The sequence below is a fragment of the Dendropsophus ebraccatus genome, chromosome 7, assembly GCF_027789765.1.
Source record: "Dendropsophus ebraccatus isolate aDenEbr1 chromosome 7, aDenEbr1.pat, whole genome shotgun sequence".
Lineage (NCBI taxonomy): Eukaryota > Metazoa > Chordata > Amphibia > Anura > Hylidae > Dendropsophus > Dendropsophus ebraccatus.
This window is the reverse complement of record NC_091460.1, coordinates 9,182,897-9,207,085: the sequence shown is the minus strand read 5'-3', so window position 1 is coordinate 9,207,085 and position 24,189 is coordinate 9,182,897. Positions and strand designations below refer to the sequence as shown.

At 46.8% G+C, this 24,189-nt stretch overlaps 1 protein-coding gene and 1 long non-coding RNA gene across 2 annotated transcripts in view; both read left to right on the top strand.

Annotated features, from left to right (window-relative positions):
* LOC138796648 (uncharacterized) overlaps positions 1–15,105 on the top strand; it is a 180,685-nt gene extending 165,580 nt beyond the window's left edge. Inside the window, exon 4 of the long non-coding RNA XR_011363777.1 lies at positions 15,012–15,105. This is a non-coding gene — a long non-coding RNA (uncharacterized lncRNA). The remainder of the gene's footprint in view (positions 1–15,011) is intronic.
* Positions 15,106–15,115: 10 nt separating this feature from the next.
* On the top strand, positions 15,116–15,919 carry LOC138797106 (vomeronasal type-2 receptor 26-like). The gene has a single exon (XM_069976907.1). The coding sequence runs from the start codon at positions 15,116–15,118 to the stop codon at positions 15,917–15,919; it is 804 nt and encodes a 267-aa protein (XP_069833008.1).
* Positions 15,920–24,189: the final 8,270 nt, after the last annotated feature.

Genomic DNA, 24,189 nt, shown 5'->3' with positions numbered 1-24,189 from the left:
GGTCTAGTACTTAAAGAGCCAGCGGTCATTTACTGATTGTTAAATATTAGGTTAACTCCTGGTCCCAGCTCTTCCCAGTCTATTCCTGCGTTCCCCGTCCTACTCCCTTCTGCCTGTTTTCTCGTGTTACTGACCCTCCGCCTGACCTGTGACTATTCTTTGCTTGCCGATTCTGTACTGCGTTGCTCGTGTGGTTTGACTGGCTTTGTTCACTACTCTCTATTGTGTTTTGTCCGTCTGTTGTGTTTTGGGTCCCACGTACTCAGTGCAGGGAACGTCTTCGTGGTTGTCCGCGACCGCCTAGGGTCGACTGAGGCAATTAGGCAGGGACAGTGGGTGGATTCAGATCAGGGCCCACTGTCTGGTTTGTATGGCCCCTTACTGCCATTTGCCCAGGCCCGGACTGATAATCTGGCAGGCCGGGCAAATGCCCGCTGGGCTGCTCAGATTATCAGTCGGAAGGCCGCCGACCAGCCCCCCTGCTAAGTAAACCACCGGCCACCACGCGCTTACACCCCCCAGCTCCCCGCCCCCCGCGGGCCGCCCTGCATCTGCCGCTGTTAGCTGCTTACATATTCTGCAGCCCGGCCCCGGAGGCTCACAGCTCCAGCCCCGCGGCGCCTGCATCTCTCTCCTCTCCTGCTCGTCGGCAGACTTGTGACGTCATCCGTTGCTGCCCGCCCGAGCAGGAGAGGAGAGAGATGCAGGCGCCGCGGGGCTGGAGCTGTGAGCCTCCGGGGCCGGGCTGCATCGGGCTGCCGGTAACAGAATATGTAAGCAGCTAACAGCACCGGACCAGAGAGGACCTGCTGGATCCACCAGAGGTGAGTATACTTTTGTTTTTTTGTTTTTTACATGAATGCTCATGTGGGAGCTTCACTTGGGGCCTATAACATGGGGTTACAGTTACAGAGGGGGTCCTATACTATGTGGGGGCTGTACAGGGGGAAATGCCATGTGGGGGGCTACAGAGGGATGCTTTTACTGTGTGGGGGGGCTTCAGGGGGGGATAATATGTTGTGATTATTCTATGTGGGGGCTGGCTGCACAGGGACCTATACTATGTGGGGGGCTACGCGGGGGGGGGGGGGATAATATGTTATGGCTATACTATCGGGGGAGGGAAATATGTGGGGGCTGGCTACACAGTGAGTGACATCCCTGTATACTGTGCATATAGTGAGTGACATCCCCGTATACTGTGCATATAGTGAGTGACATCCCTGTATACTGTGCATATAGTGAGTGACATCCCCGTATACTGTGCATATAGTGACATCCCCGTATACTGTGCATATAGTGAGTGACATCCCCGTATACTGTGCATCAGGGGCGTTGCTAGGGTCCTAAAACATCCGGGGCCCGGGCCCTCTGAGTGTCGTCATAAATGGTTAGCGAAGGAGCCCAGTGCAGAAGTTAGTAACCTCAATGACCGCTCTATTAGCCCTGCTCTATTGCTGCCACTCATAACAACTGTGGCTAAGCAGAAAGAGGCAGCCACCTGGCCTGGGCTCCTGTCAGGGTCACTGTCACCAGTAGCAGTACACCCCAGTGGTGAAAAATTGCCAAGTAAAAGCATTTCTAAGAAGTATGTCCCCTGCTTTTTCCCCTATATAGTAATAATGCATCTGCTGTATCCACCATAGTAATACATTTCCCCCTCTCTGCCTGCAGTAACCCCCCCCCACACACACACACTACTCCCACCTGACCCATACACACACACACTACTCCCACCTGACCCATACACACACACACACTACTCCCACCTGACCCATACACACACACACACACACACACACACACACTACCCCACCTGACCCATACACACACACTACCCCACCTGACCCATACACACACACACACACACACACTACCTCATCTGGCAGCCATCCTCCACACATACACATTACCTCACCTAGCGGCCACCCCCGCCCCCCATCAAACCCACCCCCCAGCCGCCATCAAAGGTGGTTTAATATCCCCTGCTGTTAGTCCCCCTGTGTATACATCATATATACCCCATATGCATACACACACACCCTAAACACACTGCACATACATCACATACAATACATGCATACACCATATACCAGGGCTCCAGATGGCGACCAAAATGGTCGCCAATGCGACCGACATTTTGCAAATGGCGACCAGATTTATTAATCTGGGCGCCATTTGCGACTGGCCCCGGCGGCGGCGCGCTGTCTCTTTAAGTATCCCCGGCTGATGCGCGGCTGTCGGGGGTGTCCCGTCCTATCCCCGGCAGCGCGGCGCATCAGTGAGCTGCCTGGGGCCCTGACTTCCGGCACAGGAAGCGCACGTCAGAGACGCTTCCTGTGTCAGAAGTCACAGCCCCGGCGTATAGGGAGCTCACTGATGCGCCGCGCTGCCGGGGATAGGACGGGACACCCCCGGCAGCCGCGCATCAGCCGGGAACAGCGGCTGAAGAAGAAGAGGATCGCCGGGGGAGCGGGTTGTCAGGTGAGTTTGTGTGTTTGTTTTTTTTAAATATTGCTTAGCATAGAGGAAAGGGGGGGGGGCATCTATAATGGGGGGGAGAAGAGAAGGGGGGGCATCTATAATGGGGGGAAGAGAAGGGGGGCATCTATAATGGGGGGGAAGAGAAGGGGGGGGCATCTATAATGGGGGGAAGAGAAGGGGGGCATCTATAATGGGGGGAGAGGGGGCATCTATAATGGGGGGGAGGAGGGGGCATCTATAATGGGGGGGAAAGGGGGCATCTATAATGGGGGGGAGAAGAGGGGGCATCTATAATGGGGGGGAGAAGAGGGGGCATCTATAATGGGGGGGAAAGGGGGCATCTATAAGGTGAGGGGGAATCTATAAGGGGGGGAGAAGAGGGGGCATCTATAATGGGGGGGGAAAGGGGGCATCTATAATGGGGGGGAGAAGAGGGGGCATCTATAATATGGGGGGGAGAAGAGGGGGCATCTATAATGGGGGGGGGAGAAGAGGGGGCATCTATAATGGGGGGGAGAAGAGGGGGCATCTATAATGGGGGGGAGAAGAGGGGGCATCTATAATGGGGGGGAGAAGAGGGGGCATCTATAATGGGGGGGAGAAGAGGGGGCATCTATAATGGGGGGGAGAAGAGGGGGCATCTATAATGGGGGGGAGAAGAGGGGGGCATCTATAATGGGGGGGAGAAGAGGGGGCATCTATAAGGGGGGGAGAAGAGGGGGGTATCTATAATGGGGGGAGGAGGGGGCATCTATAATGGGGGTAGAGGGGGTCATCTATAAGGACAGGGGGGCCATCTATAATGGGGGGGAGAAGAGGGGGCATCTATAATGGGGGGGGAGAAGAGGGGGCATCTATAATGGGGGGGAGAAGAGGGGGCATCTATAATGGGGGGGAGAAGAGGGGGCATCTATAAGGGGGGAAGAAGAGGGGGTATCTATAATGGGAGGAGGGGGTATCTATAATGGGAGGAGGGGGTCATCTATAAGGGGAGGGGGCCATCTATAAGTGTAGGGCAAACTGGCTGCAGACACTGGGAGATAGATATATGCACAATTATTATTATCAGGGCCCCTCAGGTGTCTGTATTGTAGGGGGTCACTTGCATTAGTCACTAGGTGAGAGATATATCTATCTATATACACATCTTGTGGGGGGTCACTATGGCTGCAGTCAGAAGTCTAGCTCAGTATGTATAGACTGTTGCAAGCTTTTAAAGGGAACCTGTCACCCCCGGTGCCGGGGTGACAGGCTCCCAACCCCCCGTTAGAACCCCCTATACTCACCTCATCGCGCCGGGTCCCGCTTCTGAAGATGGTCGGGTCACGGAGATCTCAGCCGCTGCAGCCCGGCGCGCACACTGAGAGATGAGTCCAACGCTCATAGAGAATGACGGGAGAGTCCAGCGCTCCATCATTCTCTATGAGGGTTGGACTCATCTCTCAGTGTGCGCGTCAGGCTGCAGCGGCTGAGATCTCCGTGACCCGACCATCTTCAGAAGCGGGACCCGGCGCGATGAGGTGAGTATAGGGGTCTCTAACGGGGGGTTGGGAGCCTGTCACCCCGGCACGGGGGTCGACAGGTTCCCTTTAAGTTCAAGTTCAGAAGAGTAAGCCTCATTAATAGGCTAGCCAAGTGAAGCTGAAGTACTGAGTCAGACTGGATATGGTTGTCAAGTTGCAAGTTTCCATGTTGAACGTTTTCAAACTAAGAAAAGAGAGAATCTAAAGGAGGAGGAGGAGGAGGCTGCTGCGGCCTCTGCACACAGTAAGGGAGGAGGAGGCTGCCGCGGCCTCTGCACACAGTAAGTCCCATTTACCATAACATTAATTTTACATGGTTTCAAATGTTGGCGACCAAATATTCTATTTGGCGCCTAAATTTTTCAGGTTAGGAGCCAATGGCTCCTAGGTAAATTTTTTAGTCTGGAGCCCTGTATACATATATCATATACACCAACACTGTACATGCATACACTCTATACATCATATAGACACATACACCATATACATACATCATATACACATACTGCACATATATACACATACTGGAAACATATGCATACACCATATGCACACACTGTACATGCATACACTTACTGCTCATATATCATATACTGTACATGCATACACTTACTGCTCATATATCATATACTGTACATGCATACACTTACTGCTCATATATCATATACTGTACATGCATACACTTACTGCTCATATATCATATACTGTACATGCATACACTTACTGCTCATATATCGTATACTGTACATGCATACACTTACTGCTCATATATCATATACTGTACATGCATACACTTACTGTTACTGCTCATATATCGTATACTGTACATGCATACACTTACTGCTCATATATCATATACTGTACATGCATACACTTATTGCTCATATATCGTATACTGTACATGCATACACTTACTGCTCATATATCGTATACTGTACATGCATACACTTACTGCTCATATATCATATACTGTACATGCATACACTTACTGCTCATATATCATATACTGTACATGCATACACTTACTGCTCATATATCATATACTGTACATGCATTCATACATCCTTTACACGTTTACTACACACACTGTGCACCTTACATACATAAGCACACTTTACACACATACACTTGCACACTGCATAGAGACATCCACAGTTCTCATACACGGACAGGCAGGCAGGCAGGCACACACACACTCACATAGACACTTACTTTTGTCCTCAGCTCCTGTCCAGCCACCCTCTTCCTCACGGCCCCGGCTCTCCTGTGTCCTCCCGCCCCTCCCCCTCCTCCCGACAGCAGAGGACAGCAGGAAACATATTATGTGGAGGGAGCACCCGGAGCAGGACCCCAGACTACAGCGTGAGGCAGCCTACTGGGCCTCTCCAGGAGCAGGGGCCAGCACTGGCTGTCATCTGACTGGGTAAGGTAAGAGCCCCATCAGATGACAGCTTGCACTCACTGACTGCTGCACATCCTGCTGCGGGGCCAGGACAGTCACATTCAGTGTGCAGTGTGCCCGCACTGGCTGGCATCTGACTGGGTAAGTGCCTGAACCAGGGCCCAGTCAGATAACAGCTTGCACCGGCACACACTGACTCTGACTGCACGGGACAGTCAGAGTCAGTGTGAGTGCACTCACTCACTGACAGTCTATAGGAGATGCAGGGGGAGAAAACATTCGGGGCAGCAGGCATTTTATCCGGGGCAGGAGCCTCGGATAAAACTGCCTAGCGACGCCACTGCTGTGCATATAGTGACATCCCCGTATACTGTGCATATAGTGACATCCCTGTATACTGTGCATATACTGAGTGACGTCCCCGTATACTGTGCATATAGTGAGTGACGTCCCCGTATACTGTGCATATACTGAGTGACGTCCCCGTATACTGTGCATATACTGAGTGACGTCCCCGTATACTGTGCATATAGTGAGTGACATCCCCGTATACTGTGCATATAGTGAGTGACGTCCCCGTATACTGTGCATATACTGAGTGACATCCCTGTATACTGTGTATATAGTGAGTGACATCCCTGTATACTGTGCATATACTGAGTGACGTCCCCGTATACTGTGCATATACTGAGTGACATCCCCGTATACTGTGCATATACTGAGTGACATCCCTGTATACTGTGCATATAGTGAGTGACATCCCTGTATACTGTGCATATACAGAGTGACATCCCTGTATACTGTGCATATACAGAGTGACATCCCTGTATACTGTGCATATACTGAGTGACGTCCCCGTATACTGTGCATATACTGAGTGACGTCCCCGTATACTGTGCATATAGTGAGTGACATCCCCGTATACTGTGCATATACTGAGTGACGTCCCCGTATACTGTGCATATACTGAGTGACGTCCCCGTATACTGTGCATATAGTGAGTGACATCCCCGTATACTGTGCATATAGTGAGTGACGTCCCCGTATACTGTGCATATACTGAGTGACATCCCTGTATACTGTGTATATAGTGAGTGACATCCCTGTATACTGTGCATATACTGAGTGACGTCCCCGTATACTGTGCATATACTGAGTGACATCCCCGTATACTGTGCATATACTGAGTGACGTCCCCGTATACTGTGCATATACTGAGTGACATCCCCGTATACTGTGCATATACTGAGTGACATCCCTGTATACTGTGCATATAGTGAGTGACATCCCTGTATACTGTGCATATACAGAGTGACATCCCTGTATACTGTGCATATACAGAGTGACATCCCTGTATACTGTGCATATACTGAGTGACGTCCCCGTATACTGTGCATATACTGAGTGACGTCCCCGTATACTGTGCATATAGTGAGTGACATCCCCGTATACTGTGCATATAGTGAGTGACGTCCCCGTATACTGTGCATATACTGAGTGATATCCCTGTATACTGTGTATATAGTGAGTGACATCCCTGTATACTGTGCATATACTGAGTGACGTCCCCGTATACTGTGCATATACTGAGTGACGTCCCCGTATACTGTGCATATAGTGAGTGACATCCCCGTATACTGTGCATATAGTGAGTGACATCCCTGTATACTGTGCATATAGTGAATGACATCCCTGTATACTGTGCATATACTGAGTGACATCCCCGTATACTGTGCATATAGTGAGTGACATCCCCGTATACTGTGCATATACTGAGTGACATCCCTGTATACTGTGCATATACTGAGTGACATCCCTGTATACTGTGCATATACTGAGTGACATCCCTGTATACTGTGCATATACTGAGTGACATCCCTGTATACTGTGCATATACAGAGTGACATCCCTGTATACTGTGCATATACTGAGTGACATCCCTGTATACTGTGCATATACAGAGTGACATCCCTGTATACTGTGCATATACTGAGTGACATCCCTGTATACTGTGCATATACTGAGTGACATCCCTGTATACTGTGCATATCCTGAGTGACATCCCTGTATACTGTGCATATCCTGAGTGACATCCCTGTATGTTGTGACTATACTATGTGGGGGCTGGCTACACAGAGACCTATACTATTTGGGGGATACAAGAAGGGGGGAATAATATGTTGTGGCTATACTATGTGGGGGCTACAAAGGGGGATATACTATGGGCGCTACACAGGGGGGAGGCCTATATTATATTATGTGGGACTGCACAGGGCATCTATATTGTGTGGGGGGCTATATTATTTAGGGGCTGCACATGGGGACCTGTGCTATATAAGTTCTGCTGCTCAGTGGGACCTATGGTATATGGGGACTGCTGCTCAGGGGAGCTTACTATAGGGGAGCATTGATGTTGCCCATATAATGACATAGCACAGAGGGTCTAATACTATATAGGCACACAGAGCTGCCTGACTACTATTTAGAGGCACATATTGGGCCTGACTGCTTATGTGGGAGCACAGAGGGGGCACTGTTACTGTGTAAAGCAATGGGGAGTATAAGGTTATGATGAGGTATAAGGTTAGGATGGTGCTAAAGCGTGGAGCCTAAAGTGTTTGTCTCGCAGATTCTGGGGAGATGAGTCATGGCTGGAGAAATCTTCATGATGGGATGAGCCAGATGGAAAGAAAAGGAAAAAACAGACAACTTTGACTACCAAAAAGGTCACTTATGATTCATGTAGGAAGACGCCTCCTGTAAGTCACTGGATGTAACTGCACAATCATGCATAATCACTTTTTGGGTGCATTCACACGTACAGGACTGCAACAGATTTGATGCTGGGTTCCGTCATTGAGTAACAAAGCTATCTGCAGCATCAAATCTGCTGCAGATCCTGTATGTGTGAACACACTCTTAAGGTCTGTAGATCCTTTGTATAGCTGGATCTTTACCTCTATGTGGTCACTGCTAGAGATGAGAGACCTTACAGTAAGTTTAGGTTCACATGAACCCAAATCCTCTGAAATTCATCTCTAGTCAATGCTGAGGTAGAATATTGCATTTTATATACTGGTGCTATAAAGGGAATATTAATAGACAGTACAGCAGTATTATCCAGTCACTGTATGATGGTAGTGGTCATGGTGTGCCGTATTATTTGTCCTGTGTATACTTATTTTATTGGTAATACTTGTGTTTGTGTAGTGGATTTATTCAGTGACAGCATAGTGGTATTAGTCATGTTGTAGTGATGATGGTAGTTGATGTATTATCTGTTACTTGTATACTGTAATAATGGTAGTATCAGTCTCTTTATAATAGATTGGCCAGTAACAGTAATGATGATATTCGCTTCCTGTATACTGGTGTTTTTTTGGTAACTATGACAACTATTTAGAGATATACATAATTATCATGCATAGAAAATTGTCTTTCCAGTGCTAATATTATACAGGAAATGTGTAATATTATTTTACATATCCTAAAAATTTCCCTAGGACCCTACTTATATATATTATCACTGCTGTAACCTGTTGTTGCATAATAGATAGATAGATAGATAGATAGATAGATAGATAGATAGATAGGAGATAGATAGATAGATAGGAGATAGATAGATAGGAGATAGATAGATAGATAGATAGATAGATAGATAGATAGATAGGAGATAGATAGGAGATAGATAGATAGATAGATAGATAGATAGATAGATAGATAGATAGATAGATAGATAGGAGATAGATAGGAGATAGATAGATAGATAGATAGATAGATAGATAGATAGATAGATAGGAGATAGATAGATAGATAGGAGATAGATAGGAGATAGATAGATAGATAGATAGATAGGAGATAGATAGATAGATAGATAGGTAGATAGATAGATAGGAGATAGATAGATAGATAGATAGGAGATAGATAGATAGATAGATAGATAGATAGATAGATAGGAGATAGATAGATAGATAGATAGATAGATAGATAGGAGATAGATAGATAGGAGATAGATAGATAGATAGATAGGAGATAGATAGGAGATAGATAGGAGATAGATAGATAGATAGGAGATAGATAGATAGATAGATAGGAGATAGATAGATAGATAGATAGATAGATAGATAGATAGATAGATAGATAGATAGATAGATAGATAGATAGACTTGGCACCATTTCTGTAAATAGAAATGAGTTGCAATACAACACAACATGACCTAAGTGTGATATGGTATGTGGGCTGGAGGGGTGTGAGTGCCAGGGCTGATTTTCAGTCCCAGTCCGGCCCTGCATTTGCCCCATGGACAATCGCACTGCCATGGCTAATGTAGTGAGCCAAATGCAGCAGCTCAACACGTTGGTCCAAGAGCTCGCTGTAAGGGTCCAGGACCAAGAGACGACACCCTGACAATTTACGGTGACCTCCCCAACACCCCCTGAGACGCCTGTCCAGCTTCCTGAGAAGTTCTCGGGGGACAGGAGGAGGTTCCATGCATTCAGGGAGGGGTGCAAACTATTTTTTAGATTGCGCCCCCAGTCCTCGGGTAACGAATTCCAGAGGGTCGGTATTATCATATCCCTTCTCCAAGGGTCACCGCAAGAGTGGGCATTCTCCCTACCTCCCGACTCGCCTGATCTGGAGAATCCCGACCGATTTTTTAGAGCCTTGGGGTTACTTTATGATGATCCTGACAGTGCCGCCAATGCTGAACGTCAGCTGACTGGGCTGAGACAGGGTCGACGTCCCGTGGTGGAGTACTGCTCTGAGTTCAGGCAATGGAGTGGTCTCTCCACGTGGAACGACTCGGCCCTCAGGTTCCAGTTTCGGGTAGGCCTGAATGATCGCTTGAAAGATATGTTGTTGGCGTATTCCACTCCCGACTCGCTAGAGGAGAGCATGACCTTAGCCATTCGTGTGGACCAACGACTTAGGGATCGACAGAGAGAGAGAGGTACCCCCGACTCCCTGAAAAACCCTGTCTCACTGTCTTCTAACCCTAAGTCCTCCCCTCCTGCCTTCCCATCATCAGATGAACCCATGCAAGTAGATGCTACCGATGCCAAAACTCGAAGAGCCCATCGCATGCAGCAGAATCTGTGTTTTTATTGTGGGTAAGTAGGACACCAGATCCGACACTGTCCTTCCAGGCAGGGAGCACCGTCGGAAAACTCCAGCGTCTGAGACAGTATCGAGGGGATCTCTCAGGTGCACAGGTAACCCTTAAGAATAAGCTGTTGTTGCCTATTGCTCTGTCTGTGGGAGGGCGAAGTATCAATGGGTACGCTCAGATTGATTCTGGATCTTCCGCTAACTTTATTAACCCTATGTTCTTTTCTGATTTGAAGGTCTGTCCCCTGCTGCTCCCACATTCCGTTAATGTTACTGGAGCAGACTCTGCTCCCTTTGCTCAAGGGGACGTAAGATATGTGACCCCCCCGCCTGGAGGGTAAGGTGGGGTCAGTCCATGTTGAAAGTCTCGACTTGCTTTTGATGCATAACTTATCATCTGACGTAATTTTGGGTCTACCATGGTTGGAGATGCATAATCCAGTGTTTGATTGGACCAACAGGGAATTGGTGCGGTGGGGGCCTGGTTGTGCTTCCCATTGTATTGCAGTGACTCTCGCGGAATGCTCCCCGAGGGAAGGAGAGATTCCGGAATTTTTGATGGATTATGCAGATGTATTTGATGAAAAGGCGGTCGAGGGGTTACCACCCCACAGACCATATGACTGTTCCATAGACCTACTTCCTGGTGTCAGATACCCTCGAGGTCGTATTTTTAACTTTTCCTGCCCAGAGAGGGAAGCTATGCAGGAGTACATTAAGGACAGCCTATGTAAGGGTCACATACGCCCCTCCTCTTCTCCCATGGGGGCAGGTTTCTTTTTTGTAGGTAAAAAAGACGGTGGGCTTCGGCCTTGTATAGACTACCGGGAGTTGAATAAATTTACGGTGAAAAATCAACACCTGTTACCCCTCATTCCTGATCTATTTAACCAGATTGTCGGTGCCAACTGGTTCTCGAAGATCGACCTACGGGGGGCATATAACCTGATTAGGATCCGGGAGGGGGACGAGTGGAAAACCGCCTTCAATACCCCAGAGGGTCATTTTGAATATCTCGTGATGCCCTTTGGGTTATGTAATGCCCCAGCGGTCTTCCAGCACTTGTAAATGACCTATTTCGTGAGCATTTGGGTAAATTCCTGGTTGTCTACCTAGATGATATTTTGGTTTTTTCGCTCGATTGGGAGTCTCACATGTTACAAGTACGTACTGTAATGGAGCTACTGAGACAGAATAAACTGTGTGCCAAATTATCGAAATGCCAGTTTGGGATTCAGGAGGTATCATTTCTGGGTTACTATATTACCCCAAATTCTTTTCGCATGGACCTCCTTAAGGTAAGTGCCATCGAAAAGTGGGAGCGACCCAGCAGCCTAAAAGCTCTGCAAAGGTTCCTGGGGTTCGCCAACTATTATCGGAAATTTATTAAAGATTTTTCCTAGGTGGCAAAACCTCTTACGGATTTGACAAGGAAGGGGGCGGACCTGGTCAACTGGTCTCTCAAGGCTATTAAGGCATTCGACAAACTTCGGCAAAGTTTTACAGTAGCTCCAGTGCTGATTCAGCCTGATGTCGAGCGTCCATTCATAGGTGGGGGTGGGGGCAGTGTTATCCCAGGGTCCTAACACCCTTACTAACCTTCGTCCTGTTGCATATTTCTCCAGAAAATTCTCCCAGGTTGAGGGTAATTACGATGTTGGCAATAGAGAACTATTGGCCATTAAAATGGCATTTGACGAGCGGAGACATTTCCTGGAAGGTGCCAAACATAAGGTTGTTGTGTTAACTGACCATAAAAATCTGGTATATCTGGATAGTGCTAAACGCCTCACACCACGTCAAGCCAGGTGGGCGCTGTTCTTTTCCAGGTTTAACTTTGAGATCCGATATCGGCCTGGTTCCAGAAATGTCAAGGCTGACGCTCTGTCCCGCAGTTTCGGCACTGAAAATCCTCCTAGGAACCAGTCCGATACTATTTTGAGTCCTGGTGTGGTAGTGTCCTTCCTACAACAGGACCTAGTGTCCCAGATTGTTGAGAGTCAGTCCCTGGCACCCCGTTAAACCTTGTTTGTTCGTCCCTCCTAATCTCCGTCTCCGAGTCTTGGAGGAGATGCATAGCTCTGTATTGGCTGGTCACCCAGGAGTGGCTGGAACCAGGTACTTGCTCTCACAACACTATTGGTGGCCCTCCTGGGCCCGTGATGTTAAGGCTTTTGCTGACTCATGTGAAACTTGTGCCAGGTCCAAGGTCCCTCGAAGGCCACCGGAGGGTTTATTGCGACCTCTGCCGGTTCCTACGAGACCATGGACACACATATCTATGGATTTTATAACGGATCTACCATTATCCAGGGGTAAGACTGTCATTTGGGTAGTGGTGGACCGATTTTCCAAGATGTGTCATCTCATTCCACTGTCCAAATTACCCAATGCCCGCACTTTAACTACGTTGTTTATTAATCATATCTTGCGGTTACATGGTATTCCGGAAAATGATGTTTCTGATAGGGGTGTCCAGTTTGTGGCTAGGTTTTGGAGACAATTCTGTGAAAGGTTCGGTATCTCACTGTCCTTCTCGTCAGTCTTCCATCCACAGACGAATGGGAAGACCGAGAGAATTAACCAATCATTGGAACAGTTTCTGAGGTGTTTTGTGGCTGATGCCCAGGATAAATGGAGAGACTTTGTTGCTTTAGCCGAGTTTGCCTTGATAAATCATGAACAACGCTCCCTCGGTATGTCACCGTTTTTCTGTAATTTTGGTTTTAATCCTAGATTTTCCTCCACTCATGCCGCTGAGTCAGTCAATCCTTCTGCTGAAGCCTTATTTTCTAAACTGTGCACAGTTTGGGCCCAAGCTCATCAGAGCTTGGTTAAAGCCCAAGAGCAATACAAAAAACAGGCTAATAAAAGACGCATACCTGGTCATCAATACCTGGTAGGAGAAAAGGTCTGGTTGTCCACAAAGAACCTCAGGTTAAGAGTTCAATCTGGTAAACTGGCTCCTAAGTATATTGGACCATACACTATTCTGGAGGTGATCAATCCGGTTTCTTTTAGATTAAAGCTGCCTGCATCATTTCGCATACATAATGTATTCCACAAAGCACTGCTAAAAAAGTATATTCCTCCAGTTGCGCCGACTCCTCCTCCCGCTCCCTTGGTCATCCAGGGGGAGTTGGAGTATGAGGTAGAAAGAATTCTGAATTCCCGCTGGGTACAAGGGTCACTACAGTACCTGGTCCATTGGAAAGGGTTTGGTCCAGAAGAACGTACGTGGGTTCCCAGCAGGGATATGCATGCGCCACGCCTGATTAGGCAGTTCCATGCTGATAATCCAGCGAAGCCTGGCCCTTTAAGTAAGGGTCCGGAGGCCCCTCCTGAAGGGGGAGGTAGTGTCAGCAACTTACCTCACCTCGATCCAGCGGCGTCCGTTCCCAGCTCGGCTCCGGACGTCACGGAGACCCGACGGCGTCCCTAGCAACCAGGGACGCTGCGGGCTCCATTCAGTCGGCCGCTCAGCTGAGCGGTGTTTTGCACTCAGAGTGAGTGACAGACTCTGCTGCCACTCACTATGCAGTGTGTCAGCTGTACTGCATAAAGACTCAGGAGTCCGGACCAATAATGTTCTGGTCCGGGCTCCTGGTCTAGTACTTAAAGAGCCAGCGGTCATTTACTGATCGCTGGCTATTAGGTTAACTCCTGGTCCCAGCTCTTCCCGGTCTATTCCTGCGTTCCCCGTCCTACTCCCTTCTGCCTGTTTTCTCGTGTTACTGACCCTCCGCCTGACCTGTGACTATTCTTTGCTTGCCGATTCTGTACTGCGTTGCTCGTGTGGTTTGACTGGCTTTGTTCACTACTCTCTATTGTGTTTTGTCCGTCTGTTGTGTTTTGGGTCCCCCATACTCAGTGCAGGGAACGTCTTTGTGGTTGTCCGCGACCGCCTAGGGTTGACTGAGGCAATTAGGCAGGGACAGTGGGTGGATTCAGATCAGGGCCCACTGTCTGGTTTGTATGTCCTCTCCTGACACATACATCAACAAATTTGTCCTTTTGTTATAGTCCCAGTACTGTAGCTACTATAGTTTGGCTGGTTTAGCGAAATTCATTAAGAATAAACTTGCAAATCTTAACGTGTTTGACCCAAAATTTGCAATGCTCAAAAAATTAATTTTTGGCTGCTTCACTCATCTCCAATTATAATGAAATCCCATCGTTAGATAACTACGTGGAAAGACAAATGTATTACACTATATCCTCTTTCATATGATTTTACTCTGTGATAGGAATATGGTGAGGTCATTGATCTAGGCGGTTTACCAATATTGTTATATCCAGACACCGACAGCAATTATTTCCTTATAAACTCTTCACCAATAATCCAATTACATAGGATGGCTTCACCAATAGTTATGGTAATGGAACATCATAAGTAGATAGATAGATAGATAGATAGATAGATAGATAGATAGATAGATAGAGGACATATATAATTCTTTTGATATGAATATGCTATGAAATCTTCCTACAGATTCTGACACCTGCAATAAATGTCCAAGTGATGAATGGCCGAATGAGAAGAGAGACCGATGTCTTCCCAAAGTCCTGGACTTCATCTCTTACCACAATGACACAATGGCTTCTGTATTCTCCTGTGTCTCGCTCTTCGGATGTCTTGTGACCGGCTCCATATTGAAAATATTTATCTCCTACCGGGACACTCCTATTGTTAGAGCTAATAACCGGAACCTGAGTTATCTCCTCCTGGTCTCCATCATCCTCAGCTTCCTCTCCGTCTTCTTATTTCTTGGTCGTCCCAGTGATGTCACTTGTAGATTACGTGAAACCAGTTTTGGAGTCTTCTTCTCAATTGCTGTCTCTTCACTTCTCGCCAAGACTGTGATGGTTTGTGTTGCTTTTAAGTCCACCAAGCCTGGAAGCCCCTGGAGGAAATGGCTGAGTGTGAAGCTTCCCTATACCATAGTGTTGTTGTGTTCATCCATTCAGGTTATAATCTGTGTTATCTGGTTGTCCATCTCTCCACCATTCCAGGACCTGGACACTCAGTCTTATCCTGGGATCATCCTCATTCAGTGTAATGCAGGGTCAGATATCTGGTTCTACTCCATGTTGGGGTATCTGGGGTTCCTGGCAGCGGTGAGCTTTGTTCTGGCTTTCATGGTGAGGACATTACCGGACACTTTCAATGAGGCCAAGTACATCACCTTCAGCATGCTGGTGTTCTGCAGTGTCTGGATTGCCATGATCCCGGCTTATCTGAGTACCACAGGGAAATCCATGGTGGCTGTGGAGGTCTTCGCAGTGATGGCGTCCAGTGCTGTACTGTTAGGATGTGTGTTTCTCCCCAAATGTTTTATAATTTTATTTAGGTCTGAAATGAACAGAAAAACCGACCTGCTGGGGAAAAGGAAGGAATGACTGGGAAATATCACACTGCCTGATAATAGGGATTTATTGTGAACATTACACTTACATTATCAAGACCCCTGCAATAAGCTCACTTGGAAAATGTCTTAGTTTTTTTTTTTTGTTTGTTTGTTTTTTTTACTTTTATGTAAAATAGATAAGCAGACAAATTGTGAAAAAACGTTTAATAACTAAACTTTCTGACTGATAAAAAAAATTCCATTACTGTTACCACCACTCACTGTTACCCTCTGGTTTTCTGGTTCTCCCAGCTTCATTTGTCATCTTAATCCCAAAGGAACTAACCTCTCAGCCAGTCAATGAATGCAAATATGTTCCGCCTCAGTTACTGACTTACTGAGCAGGCATTTCTGAGCCGGGTCATGATGTCAACTCACCGGTAGATCCAGGGGACCGGCTGAGGACCATGAGTTGTTGCGCTGCTGCTACGGGGTTATGAGTACAGGTAAGTATTCCTTAATTCAGTGTTTATCAAACTTTTTCTACGGGAGCTTCACCCAACCGACCAAGGCAATGCCTGGGCCTCACCAGACTGACCAAGAGGGTGCCTGGGCCTCACCATTTGTGGTGAAAGTCCATTTAAAAGTTGAAAATAGTGCTAGGGCTAGCTTTCACCTGTCTCCCAAGCTCAATATGCTAATAAAGCAAGTACAAAATAAATTTACCCCTTAAAGAGAACCTGTCACCGGGGACGCGGGCACAGAGCCCGCCCGACCCCCCGGTGCAGCTCCCGGATACTTACCCTTTGCGATGAGTCCCGTTCCTGGAGCCGGTCCCGGGACGAAGATATCAGCGCCCGAAGCCATGCGCGCGCGCCGCTGAAATGAGTCCGACGCTCAAAGAGAATGACGGAGTCGTCATTCTCAATGGGCATCCGACTCATCTCTGCTCATTTTCATTCAGTGCACGCACGGCTTCAGGCGCTCATATCTTTGTCCTGGGACCGGCTCAAGGAACGGGCGGGCTCTGTGCCCGCGTCCCCGGTGACAGGCTCCCTTTAAGGTCCGTGGGCATACATTTACGCCCTCACTGCCTGGGCCTTAATACAGGAGGACGTAAATGTACGCCCTGTCGCTGTCCCGGGCTATTGAGCGAACTCACGAGCTGAGCCCGCTCTATAGAGGGCGAGGATCGGCTGCTATCTGCAGCCAGGCCCTCACCCTCAATGGCGGCCGCCCGCCATTAACCCCTTAGACACCGCGATCGCACTGTGACCGCAGCGTGTAACTTTGCTTATGTAATAACGTATTAAAACTAGATTTGCATTTCCAGGGAAATACATAGTGCTTGAAAAGAGCGCCCCTTTACCAGTGACTTCCAGAGCGCCCCTTTACCAGTGACTTCCTCTAAACTTTAATCCTGGGTGCCGTCCCTTTAAGAGCGACTTGGGTCCCATCCCTTTAAGAGCAACTTGGCTCCCGTCCCTTTAAGAGCGACATGGGTCCCTTTAGGAGCAAGCCGGGTCGCTTTAAGAGCCACGTGGGTCCCTTCGCTCTTAAGGGGACCCATTTCGCTCTTAAAGGGACCCAGATCGCACTTAAAGGGACCCAGGTTGCTATTAAAGGGACCCAGATCGCTCTAAAAGGGACCCAGATTGCTCTTAAAGGGACCCAGATCGCTCTTAAAGGGACCCAGGTCGCTCTTAAAGGGACCAATTTCGCTCTTAAAGGGACCAACTTCACTCTTAAAGGGACCCATTTCGCTCTTAAAGGGACCCAGGTCACTCTTAAAGGGACCAATTTCACTCTTAAAGGGACCAACTTCACTCTTAAAGGGACCCATTTCGCTCTTAAAGGGACCCAGGTCGCTCTTAAAGGGACCCATTTCGCTCTTAAAGGGACCCAGGTCGCTCTTAAACGGACATATTTCGCTCTTAAAGGGACCCAGGTCACTCATAAAGGGACCCAGGTTGCTCTTAAAGGAATCCGGGTCGCTCTTAAAGGGACCCATTTTGCTCTTAAAGGGACCCATTTTGCTGTTAGAGGGACATATTTCGCTCTTAAAGGGACCAATTTCACTCTTAAAGGGACCCAGGTCGCTCTTAAAAGAAATTATTTTGCTCTTAAAGGGACATATTTCGCTCTTAAAGGGACATATTTTGCTCTTAAAGGGACCCAGGTCGCTCTTAACCCCTAGACGACCCAGGACGTAGAGTTACGTCATGGAAGTCTGTCACCAGACGACCCTGGACATAACTGTACGTCCCGGGTGTTTCTCCGGCTATAAAGCGCGCTCCGGAGCGGATCGCGCTTCATAGCAGGTGGGGGCTGGCTGCAATCAGCAGCCAGGACCTCACCGGTAATGACACGCTGCAGTGATCGCGCTGCCGCTTGTCATTAACCCCTTAAACGCCGCGATCATTTAAGTGTAAGTGACAGGGGGAGTCCCCTGTCACTTACCGATCGGGACCCCGCAGTGTGACTGCACAGGCAGGCTCAATGAGCAGATCGCCGATAACACTGATCAATGCTATGCCTATGACATAACAATGATCAGTGTAAAAATCAAAGTAGTGAATGTAAAAAAAAAAAAGTTAAAAACACTAATACACTACCCCAAAGACCCTCCCCCAATAAAAGTTGAAATTACCCATCCCATTATATAAATAAAACATATAAAAATAAATAAACATATAATATACCGTAGCGTGCGTAATTGTCCGATCTATTAAAATATAATAAGCGTCATTGCGAATGGTGAACGGCGTACACGAAAAGAGGGAAAAAAGTGTGCGGATTACAGATTTGATGTTACATTAAAAAAAATCATAAAAAGTGATCAAAACGTCCGATCTTCACAAATATGATATTAATAAAAACTAGAGATCATGGCAGAAAAAATTACGCCCCATACAGCCCCGTAGGTGACAAAATAAAACCGTTATAAGCGTCACAATAGGCTCATTTTATTATTAACTAATTGCCAAAAAAAGGGATTTCATAAAAATATATATATATATATATATATATATATATATATATATATATATAACATTAGAGAATCTGTGTAACCTGCATATGGTTGTGTTCGGACTGACCTATAGAGTAATAGTGTCATGTCGCTGTTACCATATAGTGCATTACGTAGACACAGGAACCCCCCAAGTTACCATATTGCATTCTTTTTTACGATTTCACCTATTTATATCTTCATAAATAATATATTTGGGATTCCGTCATACATGTTATGGTAAAATGAAAGACGCTATTACACAGTACAACTATTCCTGTAAAAAACAAGCACTTACATGGCCTGTAGATAGAAAACTGAAAGTGCTGGAGTTCTTAGAAGGGGAGGAGGGAAAAACGAAAGCACAATGATCAAAATTTGCGCAGTCCACTGGGTCATTTTGGGCCTGGTCCTCAAAGGGTTAAAGGGACCCAGGTTGCTCTAAAAGGGACCAATTCTGCTCTTAAAGGGACCAATTTTGCTCTTAAAAGGGACCCAGGTCGCTCTTAAAGGGACCCATTTTGCTCTTAAAGGGACCCAGGTCGCTCTTAAAGGGACCCATTTTGCTCTTAGAGGGACATATTTCACTCTCAAAGGGACCAATTTCACTCTTAAAAGGGACCAATTTCAGTCTTAAAGGGACCAATTTCACGCGTAAAGGGACCAATTTCACGCGTAAAGGGACCCATTTCGCTCCTAAAGAGACCCAGGTCGCTCTTAAAAGGACCCATTTTGCTCTTAAAGGGACATATTTCGCTCTTAAATGGACATGTTTTGCTCTTAAAGGGACCCAGGTCGTTCTTAAAGGAACCCATTTCACTCTTAAAGGGACCCAGATCTTTCTTAAAGGGACCCAGGTTGCTATTAAAGGGACCCAGAGCAATCTTAAAGGGACCCATTTCACTCTTAAAGAGACCCAGATCGCTCTTAAAGGGACCCAGGTCACTCTTAAAGGGACCAATTTCACTCTTAAAGGGACCCATTTCACTCTTAAAGGGACCCATTTCGCTCTTAAAGGGACCCAGGTCGCTCTTAAAGGGACCCAGGTCGCTCTTAAAGGGACATATTTCGCTCTTGAAGGGACATATTTTGCTCTTAAAAGGACCCATTTCGCTCTTAAAGACATGGGTCCCATACCTTTTGGAGTGACTTGGGTCCCTTTAAGAGCAACATGCATCCCGTCCGTTTAAGAGCAACTTGGGTCCCGTCCCTTTAAGAGAGTTTTGGATCCCTTTAAGAGCTACATGGGACCCTTTAAGAGCGACTTGGGTCCTATCCCTTTAAGAGCGACTTGGGTCCCGCCCCTTTAAGAGTGACTTGGCTCCCTTTAAGAACGACTTGGGTGCCTTTAAGAGCGACATGGCTCCTGTCCCTTTAAGAGCGACTTGGGTTCCTTTAAGAGCGGCTTGCGTTCCTTTATGGGCGACCTGGGTACTTATAATGGTAAAGATCATTGCTCGGTTACCATGACAATCTTACTCAGTGAGACAAAATCGTTAAGGACCTTCCATATATTACATCTTCAATTGGCCAATAGTGGACATGTGACTGTGGATGGTGTGATACATTGCCTGACGAAACCTTAGAGTTCCTATTGGCTGCTATATTTCAGCTATTTGCATATGTGCTGTGATTGGCTGTTAGCTGTTAGAGTGCGGCCATTATTTGCAATGGGCCATTATTTTCTATGGGAAATTTGGGGTCTTTAAACGTAAATTTCTTAAAAACGACAAATCCGATCAAAACGAAAAATAGATAGCACACCTCACACAGCCGAGGGCTTTGAAACGCAGTTTGAACGGAGTGTGTGCACAAAGCGGTTCGGGCTGTATTACGCGCAGAAAAATGGCTGGAAGAAGAAACGGAAGAAGAAGAAGAAGAATACGGATTACAATATAGGGATTTTCAAGCACTATAAAAATACATTTTGGCCGGAGTTGTCCCTCTTGGGGTGAAGGGGGGAGGTAGGGGGGGTTGAGGAAGGTGAACAGTCAGTAATGTTTGTTGGCCAAATTAGCTGTAACGTGAGGATCACGAGTAAGGCAGCCTAACATGAAGCCTGTCCTGTGCGCCAGACTGCTACCGGGCAGGACTTGCAGAACATATGCATTCCAATTAGCATAGCTACTACCCTCAACAGTGTCCTCAACATGTTCCTGCTCCTGTTCATGCTACATCTCATCTCCCCACCACTACCACCACCACCACCATCCAATCAGCATTGAGAAATTGAAAAGAGGGTGGCCTGGTTATCAATCATTGTACTATTTTGATCTATCTTCTGGCTCCCATTAAACAGTTCCTTGTTGTGGGATGGGATTATGTCAAGACAAATCCTGAATAACTTGACCACTTAGGCACAAGGATCAATACAATAGTGGTTTACACTTCGAGATGGTTGCCAGTTACATAAGGAGGATAATGATGGCTGTACTCTAGTTATCTGTCTTGGATAGAACAGTCTCTTAGACTTGCTTGGACTTGACTTATACAGAGCACTAAAAACCTACCTAGGAGACCTGTCCGAGAAGTACAGAATCTGTCGGGGGACTAAGAAGATGATAATCATACTCACAGCTTTTCAATGCTGCCTCTTACCAGAAGAGATCATGGAGTGAGATCTAGGAACATGGGAACCCTTGAGATTACACAAGACGGACTTCAGTGAGTTGACTCAGCTACTTGCTGCTTTTCCAAACACTGGGATCAATTCTTTGAGACTTTAGGATTTCCTGATACAAACAATCAGTTCCAGCAGATGCTGACAGGTGTATTCTCCTATACTGGTAGTTGTCTAAGTCGTGAGGCACACACAGGAGCAAAGTATAGACTAATTTTCTTCTCCACTTCTAGTCCACTACTCTCCACTGGTTAGTAAGTGCCTTAAATGGAATTTTTCAGCTCCCGGGCCCTACCTAAGGTGCTGACAGTGTGCTGTAGCTGGCAGTCCCCTAGTGAGCATGGTGCCTTTTGGTAGTTTGTACGTGATGTGAATTAAGCACAATCCTACTGTAATAAAGTGTAAAAGAGGAGTTATTTGTGCCACACTCTGGCACATCTCACCACTCCTTTCTCCTCTTCATAACTAATCAATGCTGCCCAGCCTCCTGTTTCCTGTTAGCCAGTGTCCCTGATTGCGGATCAGACCTTTTTTTATGTTTCTTTCAGATATAACCTGCCTACAGAGAACTGATCTGCAATCAGAGACACTGGCTGACAGCTGAGTGAGCAGGAGGCTGGGCAGCATTGATTGTCAATAAAGGAGAGGGAGGATGAAGGAGTGGAAAGGGGTGCCAGAGTGCGGCACAAACAACTCTTTTTTACGCCGGACTTATAAATGTCCCCACATCTCTGGCGCTACGGAGATTTATGTAAAGGCGGACTGCCTCTACATAAATCCCGTGCGCGTCGGTGTGCACAGCCGAAAACCTACGGCACCTGAAAGGTGGAGTAGGTTTTCGGCGTATCTTTCAGTTTAAAAAATGATGAATCGCACAGACTATGAGTCCGCTGCTAGCTAGATGGTTGTCACGGTTTAGGCACAAGTGATCACAGCTGGAAACCGAGCTCCTGACCGAGCGGAGACTAGGCATGCAATTCTTCATTGTCCTTAGTCAGGGCACCAATTATCACACCAATGCCAAGGTTCAGAAACAACGGTAGCTGTATATTTATTGTAACGGTGGTAACTAGTAGTAACAGTCTCTCCAGATGCAACCGGGAATAAGGCAATCTTGAACAAAGCTGAGTAATGGGTGATGCTGCAATAAGCTGTGGGTGTAGCGTGCCAAATGATGGGAGTAGTAGTGATAATGAAGATGAAATGCTGGGTGGAATGAGACTTAGATGAAATATTTGCAGTAGATGAAATGGAGTGATGAAGAAGATAACGGAAAACGACACCCAGATGAGGATCTTAAAACTTGAGACAGGAACACAGCCAGTGGACTGTAGCAGCAGAGCACACTGACCTCTCTCCTGGCAGTGGAGAGAGACCACACACACATCCTTCTTCCCAGAAGGTGGAAAGAAGACTCAGGAACAGCAGCAGCAACACACCCTGTCCCCTGGAAGGTAGGAGACAGGACTGAGGTAGAACAGGAAGTCACATGGTAACCCCAGCCAAAGCTCGATGGCTATTGGGGGTACCATGGTAACGGGGCACGGTCACGTGATACACCAGCCTTTGCATCATCACCATTAGGGCATATACAGAAGAATATACATGAAACATGAGCATAACAGTAAACCTGAATACTGCAGGGGGCTACACAATACACAGTTGCAGTGGACCATAGCTTTCCAGAACAGGAATGGTGATAATAAAGATGTAGAGATAAAGTGACAGATAAATAGCCTGTTCTGGGACACTGCATACCTCCCCACTAATAATGAGCCGACCTCGGCGAACCACAAGTCGAGGTAGATGTGGATGAATGAACATAAAGGACCAAGACAACAAGACAAGAGGAAGAAATGTGAGTATGAGTGAGTATGTAGGTGTGTGTTAACCACGCTCAAGGCACAGGTGACAAGAGAAAATATGAAGAGAAAGAAAAACCCTAGTGGCAGGACTTTACCTAGGGGTGCCTAACGTACTCTGGTTACAGGTAGTTAGCGCGTGGACCATCTGACATGTAAGTCAGGACTACTTAACTGCTGGCGGGTGACCCTCAGAATTCCAGTCAGTTTGGAGAGTAGGTTTCCAATGAAATACGTTACCGTACTGGAGAAGAACGTGAAGACCTGTGTAATGCCTTGGGTGTCTGTGTGAAGTGACTTGAACACCTGAAGGAGGAAAAAGACGAAAATAATAAAAGCAAACACTCATTTAGAGGCCTCCATACATATCAATCAATCATACAACACAAGTATTCCATAGGCCAAACACACGAAAAGGTATCCAAGGTGCAGTATGTATGGACAAGTGTTAATGTTGAGTTTGACTATGTGTAGCAACTACTGTGTGTTGGGACAAAACAGGGATGAACAAACAATGGAGACACAAGGAAGGGAAACATAGAAGACAAGAACACTGTGAGGTCTTGAAGAACACTGGCTCAGAGGAATCTTTCCAGAGGAGAATACCACAATACAATATATGAAGAAAATAGAATACCCTTTTGGGGAAATACACTCTTTGGAAAATATACTCTTTAGAAAATAGACTTTCTCTGAGGCTATACATACATAAACTAGCTTCCTACTCAGAGGAGGAGGAAAAATATCTGACTTTGGCACGAAAATATACTCTATGAGAAGATATACTTTTTCAAAAGACATAATTTACTCTGAGACTATCTAACTGACTT

Bases quoted from the DNA above. Each gene is read 5' to 3' on its own strand.
- LOC138797106 (XM_069976907.1), top strand. From the start codon at position 15,116: ATGGCTTCTGTATTCTCCTGTGTCTCGCTCTTCGGATGTCTTGTGACC.